This window comes from Trichosurus vulpecula, chromosome 3 (assembly GCF_011100635.1).
Source record: "Trichosurus vulpecula isolate mTriVul1 chromosome 3, mTriVul1.pri, whole genome shotgun sequence".
Classification (NCBI taxonomy): domain Eukaryota; kingdom Metazoa; phylum Chordata; class Mammalia; order Diprotodontia; family Phalangeridae; genus Trichosurus; species Trichosurus vulpecula.
The window spans coordinates 136,810,207-136,833,197 of NC_050575.1; the positions used below are offsets into that span (position 1 = coordinate 136,810,207).

A 22,991-nucleotide genomic window follows, 5' to 3' on the forward strand; every position below is an offset into this window, starting at 1 on the left:
GAAAGGTTACTGAGTGACGGTGGTAGAGGGAAAACCTGGAAGTGGCAATGGGGACAAAGGAATATTCTAATTCCCCCACCTCGACCAGTACAAGTATGAATATACTATGGGGTACTAGTGAAAGTATAACCAATGCTGGAAAGGGTGACCAGGGAAGCTGTCATCAGGAATGAGCCAGGTTTCAGTAAACACAAGAAGATGAAACAAATGAGAAAGAAAAAGGCTCAAAATGAAAGCACATTTGTTACCTATGGAGCTGGCATTCCAGAGAGCACATTGGAAGGGGTTGGGTAGTTTTAGAGTAGAATATTGTAGGAATTAAGTTGAAGTGAAGGGGAATATAGGACAAATGATTTGAACAATGACAGCCGAGAGTTATTGTAGAATTTTTCTCATTATATTCTATTGTTTTATTTTTTTAACCTTAAAATTTAAAATTCCAATCCTTTTTAATATCCAACTATTTGTACACAAACTCAGAATTATTTTTCACAAAATTATAATTTCTTTACCTGTAGTATTAGTTTTATTCATACTTATACAAGTAAATACAACCTTGGAGAAGCTAAAAACAGTACATACCATTCTCTTAGAAAAGTAAAACTTGAAATTCATATTGCTATAACTTTATGATTAGTCTAGCCTACACTTAGAATTTAAAGTGAATGCAGTGCTAAAATATATATATATATATATATATATATATATCATTCTGTTATTTTAATTATATTAACAGCTATTTCAGAAATGTACTGAAGCATTATTATATTAAATGTTTGGTAAAAAAAAAACAAAACTGTTTCTGCCTTGAGTCCTCTGCAAGAGCGACTTCTTTGTTTTTGTAATTAAGATGGTGATAAAGAGAGAGGGAGCATATCCCTGCTGTTGGACCATCCGTTTAAGCTTAATCTCAAAATATGCCTGTATTTGGTAGAGTTACTCTAGATCCCTGAGTCTGCTTTTAAGCTTTGACCAGTTTCTCACAGATAAAGGAATGCTTGTTCTGGGCCAGAAACTTGATTTTTGTCAGTTTCCAGAGGAGCGTTTAGATTATAGATGAGTGATTCCCAACAAAGATTTTTGACGTACTCTTCAACTTCAGTCCAACCTATTTCCAGCCTTATTTCACGCAAACTCATTATCACACAATCTTTGTTTCAGCCAAACTAGATTACTAGCCTAGCCATCCTCAGATCTTGTTCTGCTCTCTTCTCCCTCTGCACATATATACCTCCTTTTGTCTCTTTCTAGAGTGTCCTCCCTCCATATTTCTACTTGAAATTCTTCTTTTTCCTTCAAGGCTTAGCTCATGTACCACTTCTTTCATGAAGTTTTCATCTCTTTCCTGCTGAAATTTCATTTCTCTCTGACTTCTCATATAGACTCCTGTGCATGTTAACTTGTGTACTTACACAAAACGGGTTTTTTTTTTTTTGTGTACATGTCTAATTTTTACTTAGAATTAGCACAGTGTGTTATGTAGAATCCTAGAGTTGGAGTTAGGAAGACTAACTCCTTTTGAATCTTGCCTCTTACACTGACTGGTCATGTGACCATGGGCAAGTCATTTTAAGTCCCCCAGTTGCTTCTCTGAGCAACTATATAAATGGTTTGAGACACTGAGAGTGCCTATACCAAAGGAATTACAGGGTTAGACTTACTGATATATGTCTCTTTCCCCGTAGAAGATTATTAGCTCCTTTAAAGCAAAGATTGTGTTATTTTCATCCTTAGTACTCTTTACATAGAAAATATCAAATAAATTACGTGTTGAATTGAAGAGATGATGACAAGAAAGCTAATTTATTAATTTTATCTCGAGAAATAAAACTGCCAAATGGATAGAACTAGACATATTGGCTGGTTAGTGCATTTTTTTCTTTTTCCTTTGTAGATATGTTTATTTAGGAAACCAAATTTATTGATTCTATATTTAGAATTAAAGTAACAAATACTTAGTCTGGGATTCAGGGCCCTCCACAATCTGGCTGCCTTATCTTTCCAGCCTTATCTCCTTCCACTCTACACACTCTGGTTAAACAGGGCTGTTTATACTCTCCTGTATATGTCTCATCTTTTTTTACCTTTGTGCCTTTTTTCATTCCTGTGCCTGAAATGCTTTTTTTCCCATGGCTGTCTTAATGAGGTTAAACTGTTTGCATATCTACATGGGAAGATGATGCTTATAACTCCTAAGAACTTGCTCATTATTAGGGCAGTTAGAAGGAATATACATAGATGGGGACCATAGGTGTGAGTTGAATATGATGAGATGATATCTAAAAAAATAAAATTAAGGAGTGAGAAAAAAGAATGCCCTGGAGGAAAGGTAGAATGGGATAAACTATCTCACATAAAAGAGGCAAGAAAGAGCTTTTACAGTAGAGGGGAAACTATTGGGGTGGCAGGGAACACTTAAACCTTACTTTCATCAGAATTGGCTCAAAGAAGGAAGAACATACACACTCAGTTGGGTATAGAAGTCTATCTTGCCCTACAGGAAAATAGGAGAGGAAGGGGATAAAAGAAAGGGGTGAATGGTGCTGATAGTAGCGAAGGCAGATTGGAGGAGGTAAAAGTCAGAAGCAAAACACTTTTGAGGATGGACAGGGTGAAAAGAAAGAGAATAGAATAAACGAGGGAAATAGGATGGAGGGAAATACAGTTAGTCATAATCGTAAAAAATTTTTGAAGCAAGTTTCTCTGATAAGGGCCTCATTTTTCAAAAATATAAAGAACTGAATCAAATTTATAAGAATAAGAGCCATTCTCCAATTAATAAATGGTCAAAAGATATGAACAGTTTTCAGACAAAGTAATCAAAGCCATATAAAAAAATGCTCTAAATTACTATTGATTGGAGAAATGCACTTGAAAACAATTCTGAGGTATTACCTTGCACCTTTTAGATTGGCCAATAGGATAAAAAGGAAAATGACAAGTGTTGGAAGGGATGTGGGAAAATTGAGACACTAATGCAGTGTTGAGGAAGTTGTGAACTGATTCAACTATTATATAGAGCAATTTGGAACTAGATCCAAAGGGCTTTAAAACCATGCATACCCTTTGACCCAGCAATAGCACTACTAGGTCTGTATCCCAAAAGAAATACAATACAAAAAGGAAAAGGACCTATATGTACAAAAATATTTATATTTTACTTATTTATATTTATATTTTACTTATCATTTATTTATTTTTAGTTTTCAACATTCACTTCCATAAGATTTTGAGTTTTGAATTTTTTCCTCCACCTTCTCCTCCTCCCTCCCCAAGATGGTATGCAATCTGATATGAGCTCTACTTATACATTGATATTAAACATATTTTCACATTAGTCATGATGTAAAGAAGAATTAGAACCAATGGAAGGAACCACAAGAAAGAAGAAACAAAAAAACAAAAGAAAAGGTGAGCAAATAGTATGCTTCCATCTGCATTCAGACTCCAAAGTTCTTTCTCTGGATGTGGATATCATTTTCTGTCATAAATCTTTTGGAGTTGTCTTAGATCCTTGCATTGCTGAGAAGAGTTAAGTCTATCAAGGTCAGTCATCAAACAGTGCTGCTGTTAACTGTGTATAGTAATCTCCTGGCTCTGCTCATTTCACTCAGCATCAGTTCATGTAAGTCTTTTCAGGTTTTTCTGAAGTCTTCCTGCTCATCATTTCTTATAGCACAATAGTATTCCATTACATTAATATACCACAACTTGTTCAGCCATTCCCCAATTGATGGACATCCCCTCATTTTCCAATTCTTTGCCACCACAGGAAGAGCTGCTATATATATTTTTGTACCTGTGGGTCCTTTTCCCATTTTTATGATCTCTTTGAGATACAGACCTAAAAGTGGTATTGCTGAGTCAAAGAGTATGCACAATTTTATCCATGGTACCTTTTAGCAGGATATAGTTTCCTGCCTTATCTCTTTTAATTAGATCTATTTTTGCTTTTGCTTTGTCTGAGATAAGATTGCTACCCCTGCTTTTTTTACTTTAGCTGAAGCATAGTATGTTCTGCTCCAGCCTTTTACCTTTACTCTGTATGTATCCCTTTGCTTCAAATGATTTCTTGTAAATAACATATTGTAGGATTATGATTCTTAATCCACTCTGCTTTCCATTTCAGTTTTATGAGAGAGTTCATCCCATTCACATTCACAGTTGTGATTACTATCTGTGTCTTTCTCTCTTTCCTGTTTTCCTCCCCGTTTATGCTTTTCTCTCTCTTTTCTCCCTTTCCCTCCTCACTAGAGTTTTGCTTTCCATGGCCACCTCCCTCAGTCTTCCCTCCCTCCTATCAGCCCCCTCCCTTTTCTTCCCCTTTACCCTTACTACTACTTCCCTCTCTTCTGTCCACCCTCTCTCTTTTCTTTCTCCTTTCCCCTCCTGCTTCCTATTGGGTAAGTTAGATTTCTATACCTGATTATGTTATTCCCTCTTTGAGCCACACTTGATCAGAGTAAAGTTCAAATAATCCTCCCTTCTTTCTCTCTTCTGTAATAGGTTTTTGTGCAGTTTCATGTGATGTAATTTACCCTTGTCTCCCTCCTCCTTTCCTTTTCTCCCAGTACAATCCCTTTTCACCACTTAATTAGATTTATCTAATCAAATTTTTTATCACATCAAAGTCAACTTATACCCATGCCCTCTATCTATGTATATCCCTTTTAAATGGTGTATACAATTCTCAAGAGTTACAAGTGTCATTTTCCGCTTGTAGGGGTGTAGACAGTTTGTCTTTGTTAATAACATGTTGTTATTTTTTCTTTCTTGTTTACTTTTTTATGCCTCTCTTGAGTCTTGTATTTGAAGATCAAATTTTCTGTTGAGCTCTGGCCTTTTCATCAGGAAGGTTTGGAAGTCCCCTATTTCATTGAATATCAATCTCCTCCCCTGAAAGATTATGCTCAGTTTTTCTGGGCAGTTGATCCTTGGTTGTAATCCAAGCTTCTTTGTTTTATGGAATATCATGTTCCCCACCCCCTGATCTTTTAATGTAGAAGCTGCAAGTTTTTGCATAATCCTGACTGTGGTTCCATGATATTTAAATAGTTTCTTTGTGGCTGCTTGCAGTATTTTCTCTTTGACCTGGTAATTTTGGAATTTGGCTGTCATATTCCTTGGCTTTTTCAATTTGGAATCTCTTTCAAGAGGTGATTGGTGGATTCTTTTGATGACTATTTTACCTTCTGGTTCTAGGACCTCACTCAGGGCAGTTTTTCTTGATGATTTCCTGAAATATTCTGTCCAGGCTCTTTTTTTTAATCATGGTCTTCAGGTAAACCAGTAATTTTTAAATTATCAATTCTGGATCTGTTTTCTAGATCAGTTGTTTTACCAATGGAGTATTTCACATTTTCTTCTATTTTTTCATTCTTTTGTTACTATTTGACTGATTCTTGATATCTCATAGAGTCATTAGCTTCCACTTACCCAATTCTAATTTTTAACAAATTGTTTTCTTCTAGTAGATTTTGTACCTTCTTTTCCATTTGACCTATTTTACTTTTTAAGGAGCTCTTCTCTTAGTTTTTGTGCCTCCTTTTCCATTGGGCCAATTCTGCTTTTTAAGGACTTCTTTTCTACAGTCAATTTTTGTCTTTTCTTTTACAAGCTATTGATCCTCTCTTGCATACCTCTCATTTCATTTCCCAATTTTTATTCTACCACTCTTATTTGACTTTTAAAATACTTCTTGAGCTCATGCAAGAAGGCTTTTTGGGCTTGAGATCAGTTCATATTCCCCTTTGAGGATTCAGATGTGGGTATGTTGACAGTGTTGCTCTCTTCTGAATTTGTGTCTTGATCTTCCCTGTCCCCATAATAAGAATCTGTGTTCATTGTCTGTTTCTGCTTTTTGCTCATGGTGTTTGCCTAATTCCTGGCTTTTAGAGTTGAGCTCTCCTGCTGGAGCACAGAGGGCACTGACTCAAGCTTTTTGTGCTAGGAGCCTGGGACCTGGTCATGGCTTAGTGTGCTGGGGCCTCAGGTGCTGGCAACTTGAGGCTGTGGAGGTCTGGCAACCTATCTGGTGCTGAGCTGGGGTCAGCAACACTGGAGCTGTCAGGGTGGGGGTGGGGAGTCTGGCCCCTGGGGGGATACCTGCTCATTCAGGCCTTGGACTCAAATGTTTGACTGCTGGAGGATGTCTGCCAGCCTGGAGCTGTGCCTCCTGGAGTTGTGCTGAAACATTGGGAGATTTGGCTGCTGGAGAAAGCCAGTGCATGTCGTTGTTTTCTGAGCTGGTATCTACTGGTTCCCTTGCCTGTGCTGAGGCACTTAGGGGTCTTGGTGTTGGCACTTGCCTGCTTCACCACCTTGGGGCTCAGGATTTACCCCTGGTTTGCTGATGTGAGGCTTGCTGCTGGCTTGCTGGGATGCCCCCTGTTCTGTACTGCTCTGTGTTCCTGAGAGGGAGAGGAGCCTTTTCGTTAATTCCCCCAAACTTCCTGGGCTCCAAGACTGCTATATCTCATCTTTCTGCTGGTTCAGCTGTTTAAGGGTTTTTCTTGGGGCAATATTTTATGGGCTTTTCAGAGGTCAGTAAGGGAGGGTGAGAGCAACCTACTTCTTACTCTGCCATCTTGGCTCCCAGAAACCAGTCCTTCTGTAGCAGCTCTTTTAGTAGTGGCAAAGAAGTGGAAATTGAGGGCATGACCATCAGTTGGGGAATGGCTTAACAAGTTGTGGTATATGATTATGATGGAATACTATTGTGCTATAAGAAATGATGAGCAGGTTGTTTTCAGAAAAACCTGGAAAGTTTTACAGTAACTGATGCAAAGTGAAATGAGTAGAACTAGGAACACATTGTACACAGTAACAGTACTATTGTAAGATAATCAAGTGTGAATGACTTTACTATTCTCAGCAATACAATGATTCAAGACAACTCTGAAGCATTTATGATGAAAAATGCTGTTCATTTTCAGAGAAAGAACTGTTGGAGTTCAATACAGATAGAAGCATACTTTTTTAAACTTTATTTTACTTGTTTTTTTATGTTTTCTTTTACAACATGACTAATATGGAAATATGTTTTGCATGGCTATACATGTATAATGTATATTAAATTTTTTGCCTCTCGGTGAGGGGGTGTGGGAAGGGAGGGAGAGAATTTGTAACTCAAAATTTTAATGAATGTGTTCAAAATTGTTTTTACATGTAACTGGGGAAAAATAAAACACTAAATGAAAAAAAAAAGATTGTGGTGAAGAGGGGGAGTTTTGGAGGAAAAGATAATATTCTGTTTTGGACTTGTTGAATTTAAATTGCTTATGGGATATCTAGGTATAAACATTCAATAAGTAGTTCTCAAATTTTTCAAGTTTTCCTCTAGTTGAACTGATTTTTTTTTAGCTTACTTTGCTGCTTCTTCCATTTTTTCTTTCATCAGGATAATTCTTTAAAAAACATTCTTTTTTTTTTTTTTGGTTTTTTTTGGGGGGAGCAGGGCAATTGGGGTTAAGTGACTTGCCCAAGGTCACACAGCTAGTAAATGTGTCAAGTGTCTGAGGCCGGATTTGAACTCAGGTCCTCCTGACTCCAGGGCCGGTGCTCTACTCTCTGCACCACCTAGCTGCCCCTAAAAAACATTCTTTAATCAATATTTTAAAAAACATTCTTTAATCAATATTTTTTTTCCTATCATCTTAATTTCCAAATAAGCCTTCCCCTCTTAGAGAGTCATCCCCAGTACCAAAAAAGAAAAATTAAAACAGTTGAGTAAAATTAACATATCAGCTGTGTCTGATAACATAAGAAATTTTCCACACCCTTAGTCCATCTGCCTCTACAAAGATGGGAGGAAAGTCCCACAGGACAATTCTATTCCTCATTTAAAATATTTATTTATATTGTCTATGTTGTTGAATTTTATTATTGTCTAATTTTATTCCCCTTTAAAAAAACCCAACAACAAAAACTATGTCAGTTCTTCCCTTCCTGCTGCCATATTTTCCTTTATTACTTGTACTCTGCTTTTTGTATAGCTTCATTTCTTGTGGCATCATTAATATTAATTTATTGCCCTTTTTTTCTTATGCCTTCTTAGAGTTCTTTTATTACATTATTTAAAAAATTGCATACAAGTTTTCTTTTTTGGAAAGAAAAAGTTTCTTTTATTGTTCCTTTTTTAATGATGATTTTCTTTTGATATTTTGAGGTTATCTTTTTTGACAGAGATGTTTTGTTTTTTTTTAAAGATTTAGATTGTGGAGCAGAACTGTCATAATAACCATTGCTAAAAGTCTCAAATCCATTCTTTTCATTATTTAGTAACTTAGCTATAAAGCTTAGAAGTTTTATAATACTTATAGTCCAAGATAGAAAGATTCAATAGAGATATGGGGGACCCAAGTGAAAGGATCTTATCTACAATAGTGATTTAGGTAATTTGTACCAAAATTAAAAAAAAATTCCAGACTATTGTACATCTTGTCAGAAGCTTAAAATGCTATATATTTTTAATTCTTTAATCATATACATATTTTTATGTATTTTTGACTAATCTTTGCCATTAGTAATACATGAATATTACAAAGGTGATATAATAATATATATGTATGTACAACTATTATCTTTCTGTTATATGTGTATCATCATTTTTTGCTTGGTTGAGGTAGCAATGTATGCCTTCAGAATCTACCTCCATGGGTTAATGTTTAGCTGTTTTATATTTATATCTTATCTAGATCTGCCCTTGCTGCAGCCATCCTAGTGTCCACATTAACTGGAAGGACTTTTGCTATTCCTCAGCCTCATCATCGATCACATTCTGAAAGTGAAACAACATACCTGGAAGGAGATGGTGGTGTCATTGAGCCTTACGCAACTGTAACCGAGTTCAGACCTGGGTAGAATCATATTTCAGTTTGGTTTGGTTTGGTTTGGTTTGGTTTGGTGTGGTTTGGTTTGGTTTGGTTTTGTCCCTTGTAACAGCTAACCCTAAAGATACGTTTTGTTAGAGGCTTTTTTTGTGGAAAATATTAATGTTATAATTTTCGTTACAACAGATTTTTCCTCTCCAATATTGAGTGTAACCAGAGAGCTGAATAAATATTGAATGAAAGTAGAGCTCTTTTGTTAGCTCACTTTAACATTTTTTATGCACTAGTTACATATAAGGGTCTTTGCTAGATACACGTCAAGAAGTTTATATTCTGGTTTGGGGATTCAGCATGTGTGGTACAAGGTTTAGTTGTAACCCCAGTGCTTAGCATAGTGCCTGGCCAAAGCGGGAAGAGTGGAGGGAGGAAAGCCAATTAGGAAGTTATTGTGACAGTCTGGTTGAAAGGTGAGAGAGAGTGCTTGAACTAGCTTGGGAATAGTGTGAATGGAGAGAAGGGGACAGTTGTGACCACTGTGAAGGATAGTCAACAGGATTTGTCATCTGATTGGCTTACCTGCTAAGAATAGAATTTTCCTTCAGACGGATCTTAATATTTCACTGAAAACCAAATAATTTTTGTGCTTAGCACAAGAACCACTTATTTAAGGCATAAGAAAAAAAGCCCAATCTTTATTTATGGTCTGTTATGATTGAAATTTAGAGTAATCTCGTCAATCAGTCCTAGTAAATTTTTCTTAAAAAATTCCTTCCTTTTTGTATTCTTGGGCTAAGTTTTTCTTATGCTTTAATAATTCTAGCTGATGGTAGGTGGTGGCCAAATTTGAGATTCTTGTAGATTCTATTTCAAAATAACTATATGAAGAATTATTTTGTGTAGTTTATGAAAACATTAAGATTAGAATTTTTCTTTCTTACAGATATGAACGTTCTTAGATGCCTGTAGTATGAACTGTTGCCACAGGGTGTTTTCCATTTTATCAGATGAAGTATAAGTATTAGATGGTTTATTTTCAACTCTTTTTAAATACTGTGTTTCCATTCATAGACCGGACTGTCCAGATGGGCAGGAAAAAAGGTATTCTTTACCAGCCTTTAAAATGTCAGGCTATAGTGAGGATGAAGATGAAGATGTTGAGACATATCTCTCCAACAATTACAGTGAACATGTTGAGCTCAGCACTCAGAAAAAAGAAAATAATTTTGAGGATGCTGTTTATGCTGTTCCACACAGAAACAACAAGGTATTTTTCACATCTTAGAGAATTTGTGTACCCTGAAAATATTTCTGTAGTGAATTATTTTAAGAATTGTTAATGTGTTTTGTTATTGATGGTAATTATTTTCAACATGAGTTGCTTCCTTTTTTAAAATTATAAGTCTAAACTATTGACAAAAACCCAACCATAAATTTTAAATTGCTCAAATTCTATTCTAAACTTTACCATCCATTCACATGTTTTTTTCTAATTAAATTTTATTTTCCAAGATCTTCTTTTCCTTCCTACTTCCATTACCTTCCCTTCCCACCCCCCAACCTTGAGAAAACCAAAAAAATGAAGCTCCTGTTATAAAACATATATAATAGAGCAAAACAAATTCCTACATGGGCCATATTCAAAAGAATAACTTTACACATCATTGCAGAGATCACCTTTTGAATTCCGCTTCAGGCTCTTCAAAATTTCAAGTATGCATTTCCTTGTATTGACATAGTCATTTGAACTATTTGTCATTGTCAAAGAGTATATTTGTCATTTTTGTAGTTAGAGTATCCTGTCATATTCACATGTTACACTTTGCTTGTCTAGTACCCTTTCTGTAAAGCATTTAAGGTGTTTTCCACTGTTTTTTGTAAATGCTATGAAAATTAAAACCATCAGTATTAATTAACTGAGACTTTACTTTAGCCTTCTTAGTCTTTCAAAGATTGAAGGGTAAATTTTTTCATCACTATATTTCTGGTAATTAGTTCCCTGTTCTGTAGTAAGTGTTTGAAAGACATTAGGATTATTATAATAAAAGCTGAGAGTTATGCAGTGCTTTATTGTATTATTTACAAAGTTCTTCACAAATATTATCTTTTTTGATTCTCTATGAAGGACTTAGAGATGAGAGAGATGAGGAAACTGAGGCCCAGAGAGGTTAAGTGACTTGATTGGTTTACACTGACAGTATATAGCACAGTTGAGATTCAAACCAGTTTCTATATTTATATAATTTCAGATTATAAATCCAGAATTCTTTCTATGCTGCTTATTTTAATGTCTATCTTTTCTTCTTAATTTGAATTTTCCATATTAAATTAATAATATTGGACTATTCTTTGTTATCCTAACCTAATTTTCTGTTATACTACCAGTGTTTCTCAGTCATAACTTTAGATAGTGTATCAAAAATTTGTGCTTGTGTCTGACAGTAGGAGTTGAAGCTTAAATCATTTCTTGTATTGGTGATTTTTAAAGTCCTCTTCTAGTATTTTTCTATATTACCGTATATTAAGCCTTATGCTTTCAGGAACCTGTAAACAGGATGTATTTTTTTTTCTCCTTTTCCTTTTTGTTGATTATAATTGGTAGTTTTTTTATTCTAGTTTGAAATTGATCTTTTACTTTGATTCTCTGTGTACTATGTGTGTGCTTGTCTACCTTTAGCATTTGTGCTTGTTTGCCATTGATCTGAAAACAGTGCCTCTCACAGTTGTTAAATGTGGCCACATCAGAATGTCAATCATGTTTAGTCATTATTTCTTTTTTTTGTGTGTATGGTTTTTAAAAAAATTTTTATTTTTTTCCAATAACATTTAAAAATAATTTTTAACATTTGTTTTTAAAAATTTTGAGTTCCACATTCTGTCCCTGCTTTCCTCTACTGGCCTCTCATTGAGAAGGTAAGCAATTTGATATAGGTTATACATGGGTAATCACACAAAAAATATTTCCATATTAATTATATTGCGAAAGAAAACACAGTTTAAAAAAAACCCAAGAAAAGTAAAGAAAATTTTAAAAAAGCATGCTTCTATCTGCATTCAACTCTATCAGTTCTTTCTCTGGAGGTGGATCACATTTTTCGTTATGTGTCCTTTAGAATTGTCTCAGATAATAACTTTGTTGAGAATAGTAAAGTCATTCACAGTAGATCATCATATAGTACTGCTCTTCCAGTGTGCAATGTTTTCTTAGTTCTGCTCATTTCACTTTGTAACAGTTCATATAAGTCCAGTTTTTTCTGAAAGCATCCTGCTCATCATTTCTTATAGCAAAATAGTGTTCCATCACGCAATTTTCTACCACATCCTGTTCAACCATTCCCCAGTTGAGGGACATCCCCTCAATTTCCACTTCTTTGTCACTACAAAAGGAACTGCAATAACTATTTTTGTACATATAGATCCTTTTTTCTTTTCTCTTCTTTTCATCTCCTTTTTTAAAAAATCTCTTTAAGATACAGAGCTAGGAGTGGTATTGCTTAGTCAAAGTGTATGCACAGTTTTATAGAGCTTTGAGCATAGTTTCAAGTTGTTCTCTGGAAAAGTTAGGTCAGTTTACAACTCTACCAACAGTGCAGCAGCATCCCAATTTTCCCACATCCTCTCCAGTATTTGTCATTTTCCTTTTATGTCATATTATCTAATCTGATAGGTGTGAGGTCATACTTCAGAGTTGTTTTAATTTGCATTTCTCTAATCAACAGTGATTTAGAGCATTTTTTTCATGAGTTTAGATAGCTTTTGTGCCTTTTTTTATGTGAGATAATTTATTCCACTCTACTTTTCCCTTTCCCTTCCTCTTTCTCAACTCTTAATTTTACTTTTTAAATAATCATCTCATCATATTCAACTGACACCTCTGCCCTCTGTCTATGTATACTCCTTCTAACTGCCCTAATAAGAAGATTCTTAGAAGTTACAAGTATCATCTTCCCATCTTGGAATGTAAACAGTTGAGCATTATGGTTTCCCTTATAATTTCTCTTTCCTGTTTACCTTTTTATCCTTCTCTTGAATTTTGTATTTGAAAGTCAGATTTTCTGTTGAGCTCTGGTCTTTACATTAGGGATGCTTCAAAGTCCTCTGTTTCATTGAATATCTGTTCTTTCCTCTGAAGGATTATAATCACTTTTGCTGGATAAGTTATTCTTTGTTGTAATCCTAGCTCCTTTGCCCTCTGGGATATCCTATTCCAAGTCATCTGATTGTTTAATGTAGAAGCTGCTAAATCTTGCATTATCCTTACTGTAGCTCCATGATATTTGAATTGTTTCTTTCTGGCTACTTGCAATATTTTCTCCTTGACCTGGGAGCTCTGGATATTCCTGGGAGTTTTCATTTTTGGATCTCTTTCAGGACATGATCAATAGATTCCTTGGAATTCACTGGATTACCCTCTAGTTCTAGAATATCAGGGCAGTTTTCTTTGATAATTTCCCTAAATATGATATCTAGGCTTTTTTTGATCATGGCTTTTGGGTAGTCCAGTAATTCCTAAATGATTTTTCCTGGACCTATTTTCCAGGTCAGTTGTTTTTTCCGTAAGAGATTTCATGTCATCTTTATTTTTTTTCATCCTTTTGATTTTGTTTCATTGTTTCTTAATGTCTTATGGTGTCATTAACTCGCACCTGCCAAATTCTGATTTTTAAGTGATTATTTCTTCAGTAAGCTTTTGTACCTCCTTTTCCATTTGGCCAATTTTGTTTTTTAAGGAGTTCTTTTCTTCAGTGAATTTTTGTACCTCTTTTCCCTCATGGCCAATTCTGATTTTTAAGAAGCTGTTCTTTTTAGTGAATTTTGTCTGTCTTTTTTCATTTGACCAATTCTGCTTTTCAAGGTATTCTTCTTCTCTTTGGATTTTTGTACCTCTTTTGCTATTTGGCCTATTTTGTTTTTTAAGGTGTTATTTTCTTCAGGGTTTTTTTTTGGGCTTCCTTTACCAAGCTGTTGATTTTTTTTCATGATTTTTCATGTGTCACTCTCATTTCTTTTTTCAATTTTTCCTCTACTTCTCTTATTTGACTTTTCAAATCCTTTTTGAGCTCTTCTGCAAATTCTTTATGGGCCTGAGACCGATTTGCATTTTTCTTTGATACCTTCCATGTAGCTGTTTTGATATTTTTGTCTACTGAGTTTGTATTTTGTTCTTCTCTGTCACCGTAATAACTTTCCATGCTCAGGTTCTTTTTTGATTGTTTGCTTGTTTTCCCAGCCTATTTTTTAACTTTTAACTTGGGCTCTGCTCCTATGGTGGAGGAGGCACCATCCCAAGATTCAGCTTTTTTGTGTTGCTGTTTTCAGAAATAGTTCAGGGGGTCTGTAAATTTTTAGTTCTTTCAAAGCAGTATGATCTAAGAAGCTATGGTTACTGCTTTCCTGGCATGTGCTGTGGCCTGTGAGTGAGCACAAGCACTCTTATCTGTCTTAAAATAGTGATCAGGGTCTCTGCACCTGCTAGTGCTTTTCCTTGACATGGGAATGCAATCTGGAGCCACTTATGGGTAATGCAACAGAGTCCTACAGCCAGTGCTATCAGAGAGTCTTCTGTAATCTTCTGGCTAGTTTTTTGACCCCGTTATGGTCTGTAGGCTGAGAGCTCCAGAAACTGTGGCCGCCTATTTATTTACCTCCAAGACTTGGTGCTGGCTTGCTGAGGTGTGGCCTGCAGTGGTGTGGTCTGCACTGAGCTATGACTCTCACTTCCGTGAGACAGACCTTTCCGGCTGACCTTCTAAGTTGTCTTTGGCTTGAAAATTGTTTCACCTCATCATTTTTCTTTTTTGGTTCTACCACTTCAAAATTTGTTTTGAGAAGTTATTTTTAACAGTTTCTGGAGAGGAATTTGGGAGAGCTCAAGTGAGTCCCTGACTTCATTCTGCCATCTTGGCTCTGCTCTAGTCTAGTCATCATTTCAAAGTGGTACTTGAGCTTGACTGGGAAATTCTGAGTTGACTTTGACAGTTTGGACTTTTGTCTAGTTTTTTGAAAATCTTTTTGAGGGTCTGTTAGGACTAGGGAGGAAACTTGACCATATAATATTCAGTACCTTTTTTTTAGCTTCTTGTAATCATTGCTGTGATATAAATATAGCCTTTTGGTCATTCAACTATCACATATTGACTTACTACTTTGTTCCTAAGGAGGTCCTGATGTCTGTTTTTTCTAGAAATGACCAAAAATATCTTATTTAACCCTTATTTAAAATAATATGAGTGATTTGACCATATACTATATAGAGTGAAACATTCTGTACTGTATTTAAATCTCTTAAACAGGGTAACGTAGTAACAGTCATAGACAAATACAATAGGAATTAGAGAAGGAAAGGATTAATTTTTGACATGTTAAGTCTGAGCAGTGGATAACATGGGGATGAAGTTCTGGTCAGAGGTTGGGGTTAAAGGTTATGACTAGAAAAAGGATCAACAAAATATTTTAGGCATATGACAGCCAGAAAACTGTTTATTGTGTTTAGTAATGATAATTAACAAATTAACAATCATGGTTCATTTAAACTTCTATTTGTAAGGACAGTCCTATTTTAGCTGAAGTAAGATCCTGTTCTTGATGACAGTGATGATGATGATAGCTAGCATTTATGTAGCACTTTAAAGTTTGAATAGCACTTTGTAGATATTATCTAACTTTATTCTCATGATAGTCCCAGGATAAGTAAGTGTTATTATTATCCTCATTTTACAGATGAGGAAGCTGAGGCTGAGGTAAATTAAGCAACTTGTCCAGGATCACTCAGCTATGAAGTATGTGAGGTCAGATTTGAACTTAGGTCTTCCTCAGTCCAGATGCAGCACTGTCAACTATACCACATGGGTGCCTCAGATGTCAAATAGTTATAACACATGAAAAGTATTTTCTGAGCCTGTATTTCTTGTTCTGAAATGCAAAATGCATGAAATGTGAGCACATTTTCATTTTCTTATGGGTACCAATAAATTTAAGGATAATAACATTGCTTAAAGAATTAACTTGGACAGTAGAATTTCATATAAAATCCTAATTAATTTACTAATTGTTCATCCTTATTATTGGATCATAGTGAAATGATTAATTAAGACCATAATATTTTAGCCACTGTACCTGAATGTTTGAACTTACCAAGAAAGTGACTTAGAAGACTCTCCTTTTATATCTTAGATGAATTCCCGAAAAGGTTCCTATAATTCACACTAGTGAGATAAATTGCATTTTAAGTGTACTTGGTGGGGTTTGCTATTTAATGTAATTCTGTTCAAGCCTTTGTAAAGCAAATAATTATTTAGAAATATTTACTGAGAACCTACAACATCTAGTACAAGGTTCAGTGGTTGTTACTATGAGCCATTTGCTATGAGATAGTTACCATGAGTTACTACAGAAACAAGACCCTATCCCATTACTACTGGAGGGTATAATCTAATGAGAGAGATAGAACAAGTAGATGAATGGCAGTAATACAAGGTAGAATTTGAAAATACAGTAAGATAAGTATAAATTAGTGTAGTATAGTTATGTACGTGGAAGAGGAGGCACTAGAGGGACATTTCCTAATTTTTTTCTGTATAAATCTAGATTTTAATATACAGTATCAAATTTACTTAAAACAAATGTTAACAATTTGACTAGGCATCTAATAAAGATGCAGCCATAGAGCAATGTTGTTTCTCAACTTTTTTTGTGGTGCAGCAAAGAAACCATGCTTAAGATATATGCAATTAGTTGTTTTTATGACCTCCCATCTCATCCATTATACTTGTTTAATTTCTATATGCTTTCTGGTCAAAGTTTAAAAAAACACCTCTGGGATAGGTTCTGTCACAGATAATGAAGCATAAGATATCATTTATTTTTTAGTTTATGTATATAATTCTTTCCAGTAAATATAAGCTTCTTGAGGGCAGTGGTTGTATCATACTTCTTTTTTTTAAACTAACAATGCTTAGCCTGGAAATAGGCACAAAATTGGCATTCACTAAATAGTTGTTGAACAGTTGAATTGGGCATCGACCTATCGACATACTTAATAAGTCAATTTTCCTTGCTGCTGTTAGGACACAGAATGACATTTTACACAGAAGATTCATGTTATATCTGTTTGCTCTCATTTTAAATCTAGGACACAGATCCGTTGGTTTTTAGGGCTTATACTGAAAAGGATGGAACTGCTTCTGAACAAGGTGAATTCCTAGATTTGGAGGTTGGTTCATTGCAAGTGAAAGGTGAGAATTTTTTTTAACGTAAAAAATTTCAGTCTAAAAAATTTTACTGTACTTGGAGGGGATAACATCTTTATTCATTTTGACTGTAGTTATATTACTACACCTAAGTACTGCTATTTGAAAGCAAAGGAGACATTTTCAAAATGTTTAGCAATGTGTGTTTCTGTATTCTGTTGCATTTTGAGGGTAATATTTTCTTAGGAATTTTACCATCACTAAAAACAAGTGTTCTAGATAATAAGTTGTATGAATGTTATAACTTTTTAAAGAGACAAAGCAATTCTCTTTAGGTTCAGTTCTAGCATACAAGGCAGATAGAGGCAAAGGGGTTATCGACAGGAATTATGGTAATTCACAAAAAGTTATGACATTTTTCCTGTATGCCCACCTACATAACAAAATTTATTTGAACATGTTACTTCGTGTACTCAGATAATTAAGGTTCATAATACCATTGTAAAAGACTATTTCTCATTCCCCTCCAATAGATGTATTTTTAAACTTTTAAATTAATTAAACCCAAGATTTGTTAATTAACGTGGAAATAAGTGTTGGCAACACAAGAAATGTGGAAAGTTTCCTTAGTGGTTTTTCGAAGTCCTAGAAAGGACATGAAAAGGACAGGTGATATTTTAATCTTTTTTTTCTGATTGAACATTGGGGCTTGGGAAAAGAAAATATGTGAATCATAGAATCTTATTGAAAGTTGCTTCACAGGTGAGGAACTACATCATGAATCTCCTCTATGAGATCCTTGATAATATTAGCCAGCGTATCTGTGAGTTCTAACTGGGTGACTCCTGCACCAACACCTGTGTTAGGTCTCTAATTGTGGAGAAACTCTACCTCCTAAGGCATCCTGTTCTATTTTTGGATAGCTTGAATTCTTAGTTTTTCCTTTTGTTGATTCAAAACCTGCTTGTCTTCCATCCATTCTCCCTTCTAGAATCAATCAGAATAAGTCTAACTCCTGGTCCACAGGACAGACTTGAGGTATTTTCATACAGGGTTTATGTGTCTTTTAAATCTTTTCTTCCCTAGGCTAAACATCCTCTGTTCTTGTAACCGATATTCATATTGACATGGTTTTGACTCCTAGTTCTCTGGACAAATTCTAGCTTCTTTTCAATGTCTTCCCTATACTGTGGTGCCTAGTCCTGGGCATAGTATTTCAGATGTGGTCTAATCAGGAGGAGTATCGTAGGACTATTATTTCTGTCATTCTGGACATGTTCTCTCTCTTAATACAGTCCAATATTACATTAGCTTTGCTAGTTGTCACACATCACTATTTTTTTAAACAGCTTTTTATTTTATTTTACCAAAACACAAATACAAAATAGAAAAAAGAAACAAAAACATATCATAAACTTAAATACAAAGATAGAAAAAAAAGCATGTTATGCACATAGCAGAACATAGGAGAGGATTCAAAATATGTAACAATAAATTTTCATTTCAAGAAAGCCTGTATGATAAATAATACACCTTGTGTTGAGAATTGTCCATCTTTTCTTTGCTTCCTTGTGTTCTCTTTAGTTCTCTGCTGTGTACTTTTTAACTTTGTTCTTTTTTTCCCCTCCTCCCACCCCCCCGAAGGTTACAGTATAATTTAGATATTTCTTGATATATACATACATATACAGATATATACATACACATACATATATACATGCGTATATAGATATATACTTTCCCAAACATAATCTACTCCTGATCTTTGTTTTTTATGTTTATACATATCTTTTGGTTCCTATCCTTCCTGCCTCCTCTACTTTACTTCTACCCTCTACAGTGCCTTGCTATTACTTGCCTACCCCTCTCCTCCACTAACCACTCTGCCCTCCTATTACTTGCCTTCCCCTCTCTAAGGATCCCTTCCCTATCCTTCCATTCCCATAAATCTGAATACCCTTTACCTATTCCCTCATTCTCCCCTCTAAAAATCCCTCCCTTGTCCTCCCCCCACCCAGTTTCTTCTAAATTTAGAAGACTTTTATACTCTTCTAAATATATATGTATTGTTCCCTCTTAAACCCATTCCTGAATGATGAAAGTAGGTTACCAGAACTACCAGCCCTCCTCCGCCATCTAAGTCCTCTGTATCCTTTATTCTTTTTTTGTTGTTGTTGTTGTTGGTTTGTTTTGGAGGGGAGAAGGGAAGGCAGTTGGGGTTAAGTGACTTGCCCAAGGTCACACAGCTAGTACATGTGTCAAGTGTCAGGCCAGATTTGAATCCAGGTCCTCCTGACTCCAGGGCTGGTGCTCTACTCACTGCACCACCTAGCTGCCCCTATCCTTTCTTCTTCTTGTACCTCTTTCATATAATATAGTTACTGTTTTTAGTTGTTTCTAAATGGTTTTACTTTTTAAATTCACATCATAGTCAGGTTTATCCCCCTTTTCCTTATGAGCTCGACAATTATTAAAAAGAATGTTAGACATACATTTTGCATTTTATGTTATATAAAAGGCAAGCAGTCTGTTCTTATAAATCCCTTATAGGCAGTCTTTGGTGTGTACCTTATGTTTCTCTTGGTTCTTGTATGTCGAATTTTCTATTAAGTTGAGGATTTTTTATAACAAAGTCTTCAAAGTCTGAGGGTTTGTCAAATGTCCATTTTTTCCTTCAAGATAATACTGAATTTTGAAGGGTATGATATTTTTGGCCGGAGCCCCAGGTCTTTTGCTCTTTGATACATTGTATTCCAAGATCTAGGGTCCTTTAGCGTCTCTGCTGCTAGGTCTTGTGTAATTCTAATTGTGGTGCCATCATATTTGAATTGTTTTCATCTTGATGCTTTTAATATGTTATCCTTGAGCTGGGGGTTTCAGAATTTGACGGTGATATTCCTATGAGTTTTCCTCACAGGATCTCTTTTAAGTGGTGTGCAATGGATTTTTTCTATTTCTGCTTCCCTGCCTTGTTCTAATGCTTCAGGATGATTTTCTGGCTGCTTGCAGTATTTTCTCCTTGATCTGGGAGCTCTGGAATTTGGCGACAATATTACTGGGAGATTTCTTTTTGGGATCTATTTGAGGAGGCGATCGATGGATTCTTTCAATTTCTATTTTGCCCTGTGGCTCTAGAATATCAGGGCAGTTCTCCTTGATAATTTCTTGAAAGATGGTATCTAGGCTCTTTTTTTGATCATGGCTTTCAGGTAGTCCAATAATTTTTAAATTATCTCTCCTGGATCTATTTTCCAGGTCAGTGGTTTTTCCAAGGAGATATTTCACATTATCTTCCATTTTTACATTCCTTTGGTTGTGTTTTATAATATCTTGATTTCTCATAAAATCACTAGCTTCCACTTGTTCCAATCTAATATTTAAAGTAGTATTTTCTTCAGTGGTCTTTTGGACCTCCTTTTCCATTTGGCTAATTCTGCCTTTCAAGGCATTCTTCTCCTCATTGGCTTTTTGGAGCTCTTTTGCCATTTGAGTTAGTCTGTTTTTTAAGGTGTTGTTTTCTTCAGTGTATTTTTCAGTATTTTTTTGGGTCTCCTTTAGCAAGTCATTGACTTGTTTTTCATGGTTTTCTCACATCCTTCTCATTTCTCTTCCCAATTTTTCCTCTACTTCTCTAACTTGCTTTTCCAAATCCTATTTGAGCTCTTCCATGGCCTGGGACCAGTTCATGTTTTTCTTGGAGGCTGTTGGTGTAGGCTCTTGCACTTTATTGACTTCTTTAGGCTGTATGTTTTGGTCTTCTTTGTCACCAAAGAAAGAATGCAAAGTCTTAGACTGAATCTTGGTGCGTTTTCGCTGCCTGGCCATATTCCCAGCCAACTAACTTGACCTTTGAGTTTTTCAGTGGGGTATGACTGCTTGTAGACTAGAGAGTTCTATGTTCCACGTTTGGGGGGGAGGTGCCAGCTCTGCCACACCAGCACTGCTCCTTCCCCAACCCCCAACCCAGACCAGGCTTAGATCTTCAGCAGGCGGTGCACTCCTGCTCTGATCCGCCACTTAATTCCTCCCACCAGGTGGGCCTGGAGCCGGAAGTAACAACAGCTGTAGCTGCCCCACCTCCGCTGCCCCCAGGGCTGGAAGCCTAACAGCGAACTCCTTCTACTCCCGCAGCTTTTCCCACTAACCTTCTCTGCAGTCTTTGTTGTTTCTGGGCTTAAGGAGTCTGGTAACTGCTTGCAGCTCACTGATTCAGGGCACTAGGGCCCCCTCCGCCCAGCTTCTGGTCTGGATGGTCCACGCCAGTTCAGGCTGGGTTCTGCTCCACTCTGTTCCCAGCTCCAGTTCCCAGCTCCCAGCTCCCAGCTCCGTGTGGGATAGACCTCACCCAGAGACCATCCAGGCTGTCCTGGGCTGGAGCCCTGCTTCCCTCTGCTGTTTTGTGGGTTCTGCCGTTCTAGAATTGGTTGAGAGCCATTTTTTATAGGTTTTTGGAGGGACTTGGTATGGAGCTCACACTAGTTCCTGCTTACCAGCTGCCATCTTGGCTCCGCCCCCCAGGATGATTTTCTTTAATTATTTCTTGCATTATTGTATCAAGATTATTTTTTTATCATGACTTTCAGTTGCTCCAATTATTTTTCTATTTTCTCTTTTTGATCTATTCTCCAAATCTATTGTTTTTCTTATATTTCATTTTCTCCTCTATTTTTTCATTATTCATGTTTTGTTTAATTATTTCTTGATCTCTGATAATTTCACTTGCTTCACTTTGCCCAATTCTAATTTTCAAGGTGTCATTTTCCTCCTGGAGATTCTGGATCTCTTTTCTAATTGGTTGATTTTCATTTCATTTTTAAAGTCTTTTTTAAGATCTTCTATAAATTCTTTTTGGGCAGGTGACTATTTGACGTTGCTCTTGGGGGGTTTCTTTACTTCAGTATCCTCCTCTGAAGATGAACCCTGGTCATCTCTATTCCCGTAATAGGTTTCTATGGTTGGATTCTTTCTTCTTTGCCTGTGAATTTTTTTTTTTTGGTAGTAATACCTCTAACCCTGGGGAATGGGAACTGGTGCCTCTTGCCCCAGATCTTTAGTTCTCTCCTCTATCCTGGAACCAAAGCCAAAACTCCAACCTTTTCTGGACAGCTAGGTGGCACAGTGAGTAGAGCACTGGCCCTGGAGTCAGGAGGACCTGAGTTCAAATCCGGCCTCAGACACTTGACACATTTACTAGCTGTGTGACCTTGGGCAAGTCACTTAACCCCAATTGCTCTGCCCAAAACAAAACAAAACTCTAGCCTTCTTGTAAGTGCCCACAGCCACAGGCTTTCTACCCCACTGCTTCTGCACTCACCGGGCTTGTGGTGGTTCCTTCTTGCCGCCAGTCTTCACAACAGCTGAGTCTGGCATTCCTTGTCAGCAGAGATTCCCGCAGTCTTCCTGGGTTCAAACGCACAACTCCCCTCACTATCCCGGGGTAAAAAGTTCCAGTGGCTGGGGCCGAGGCAGCCTCTCAGACTAACTAACCCCGGGGCTTGCCGCTAGTTGTTTAAGGGGCTTCCCTGCTTGTTGTTAAAAGGGAACCTACCCTGTAGGTGTTCACTCCTCATGGGGACCAAACCTGGACCTGGGGTTTTTCTTCAGATCTTCTCAAACTATCCGAGGAAAACCCCAGTTGTGCCCCTATTTTTCTTTGTCTCCACCCACACTTTGTTTGCCCTAATGTGCTATTTTAACTCTTCTGTGGGGGAAAATCTTGAGAGTTTGGAATTTTCTGACCTACTCCACCATCTTCTCAGAATCCTCTCCATACAACACTATTGACTTAGGAGTCTACTGAAACCCCTGGGCATTTTCTCATATACTCCTTCCTAGCTATGATGTTCTTCACTTTGCATTTTTTTGAGCCAAAATGCAGTATTTCAGCTTTTTCCCTTTTAAATTTTACTGTATTAGATTCAACCTTTCATTCTAGTTTGTCAGATGTTTTTGGATTTATATTCTGTGATGTTTT

At 36.3% G+C, this 22,991-nt stretch overlaps 1 protein-coding gene across 1 annotated transcript in view; it reads left to right on the plus strand.

Moving 5' to 3' along the window:
* Nucleotides 1-22,991, plus strand: part of CEP89 (centrosomal protein 89) — a 162,380-nt gene that overhangs the window by 5,444 nt on the left and 133,945 nt on the right. Inside the window, exons 3-5 of the mRNA XM_036752388.1 lie at nucleotides 8,697-8,858; nucleotides 9,900-10,095; nucleotides 16,960-17,062. Of these exons, the coding sequence (XP_036608283.1) occupies nucleotides 8,697-8,858; nucleotides 9,900-10,095; nucleotides 16,960-17,062 (461 nt within the window). The remainder of the gene's footprint in view (nucleotides 1-8,696; nucleotides 8,859-9,899; nucleotides 10,096-16,959; nucleotides 17,063-22,991) is intronic.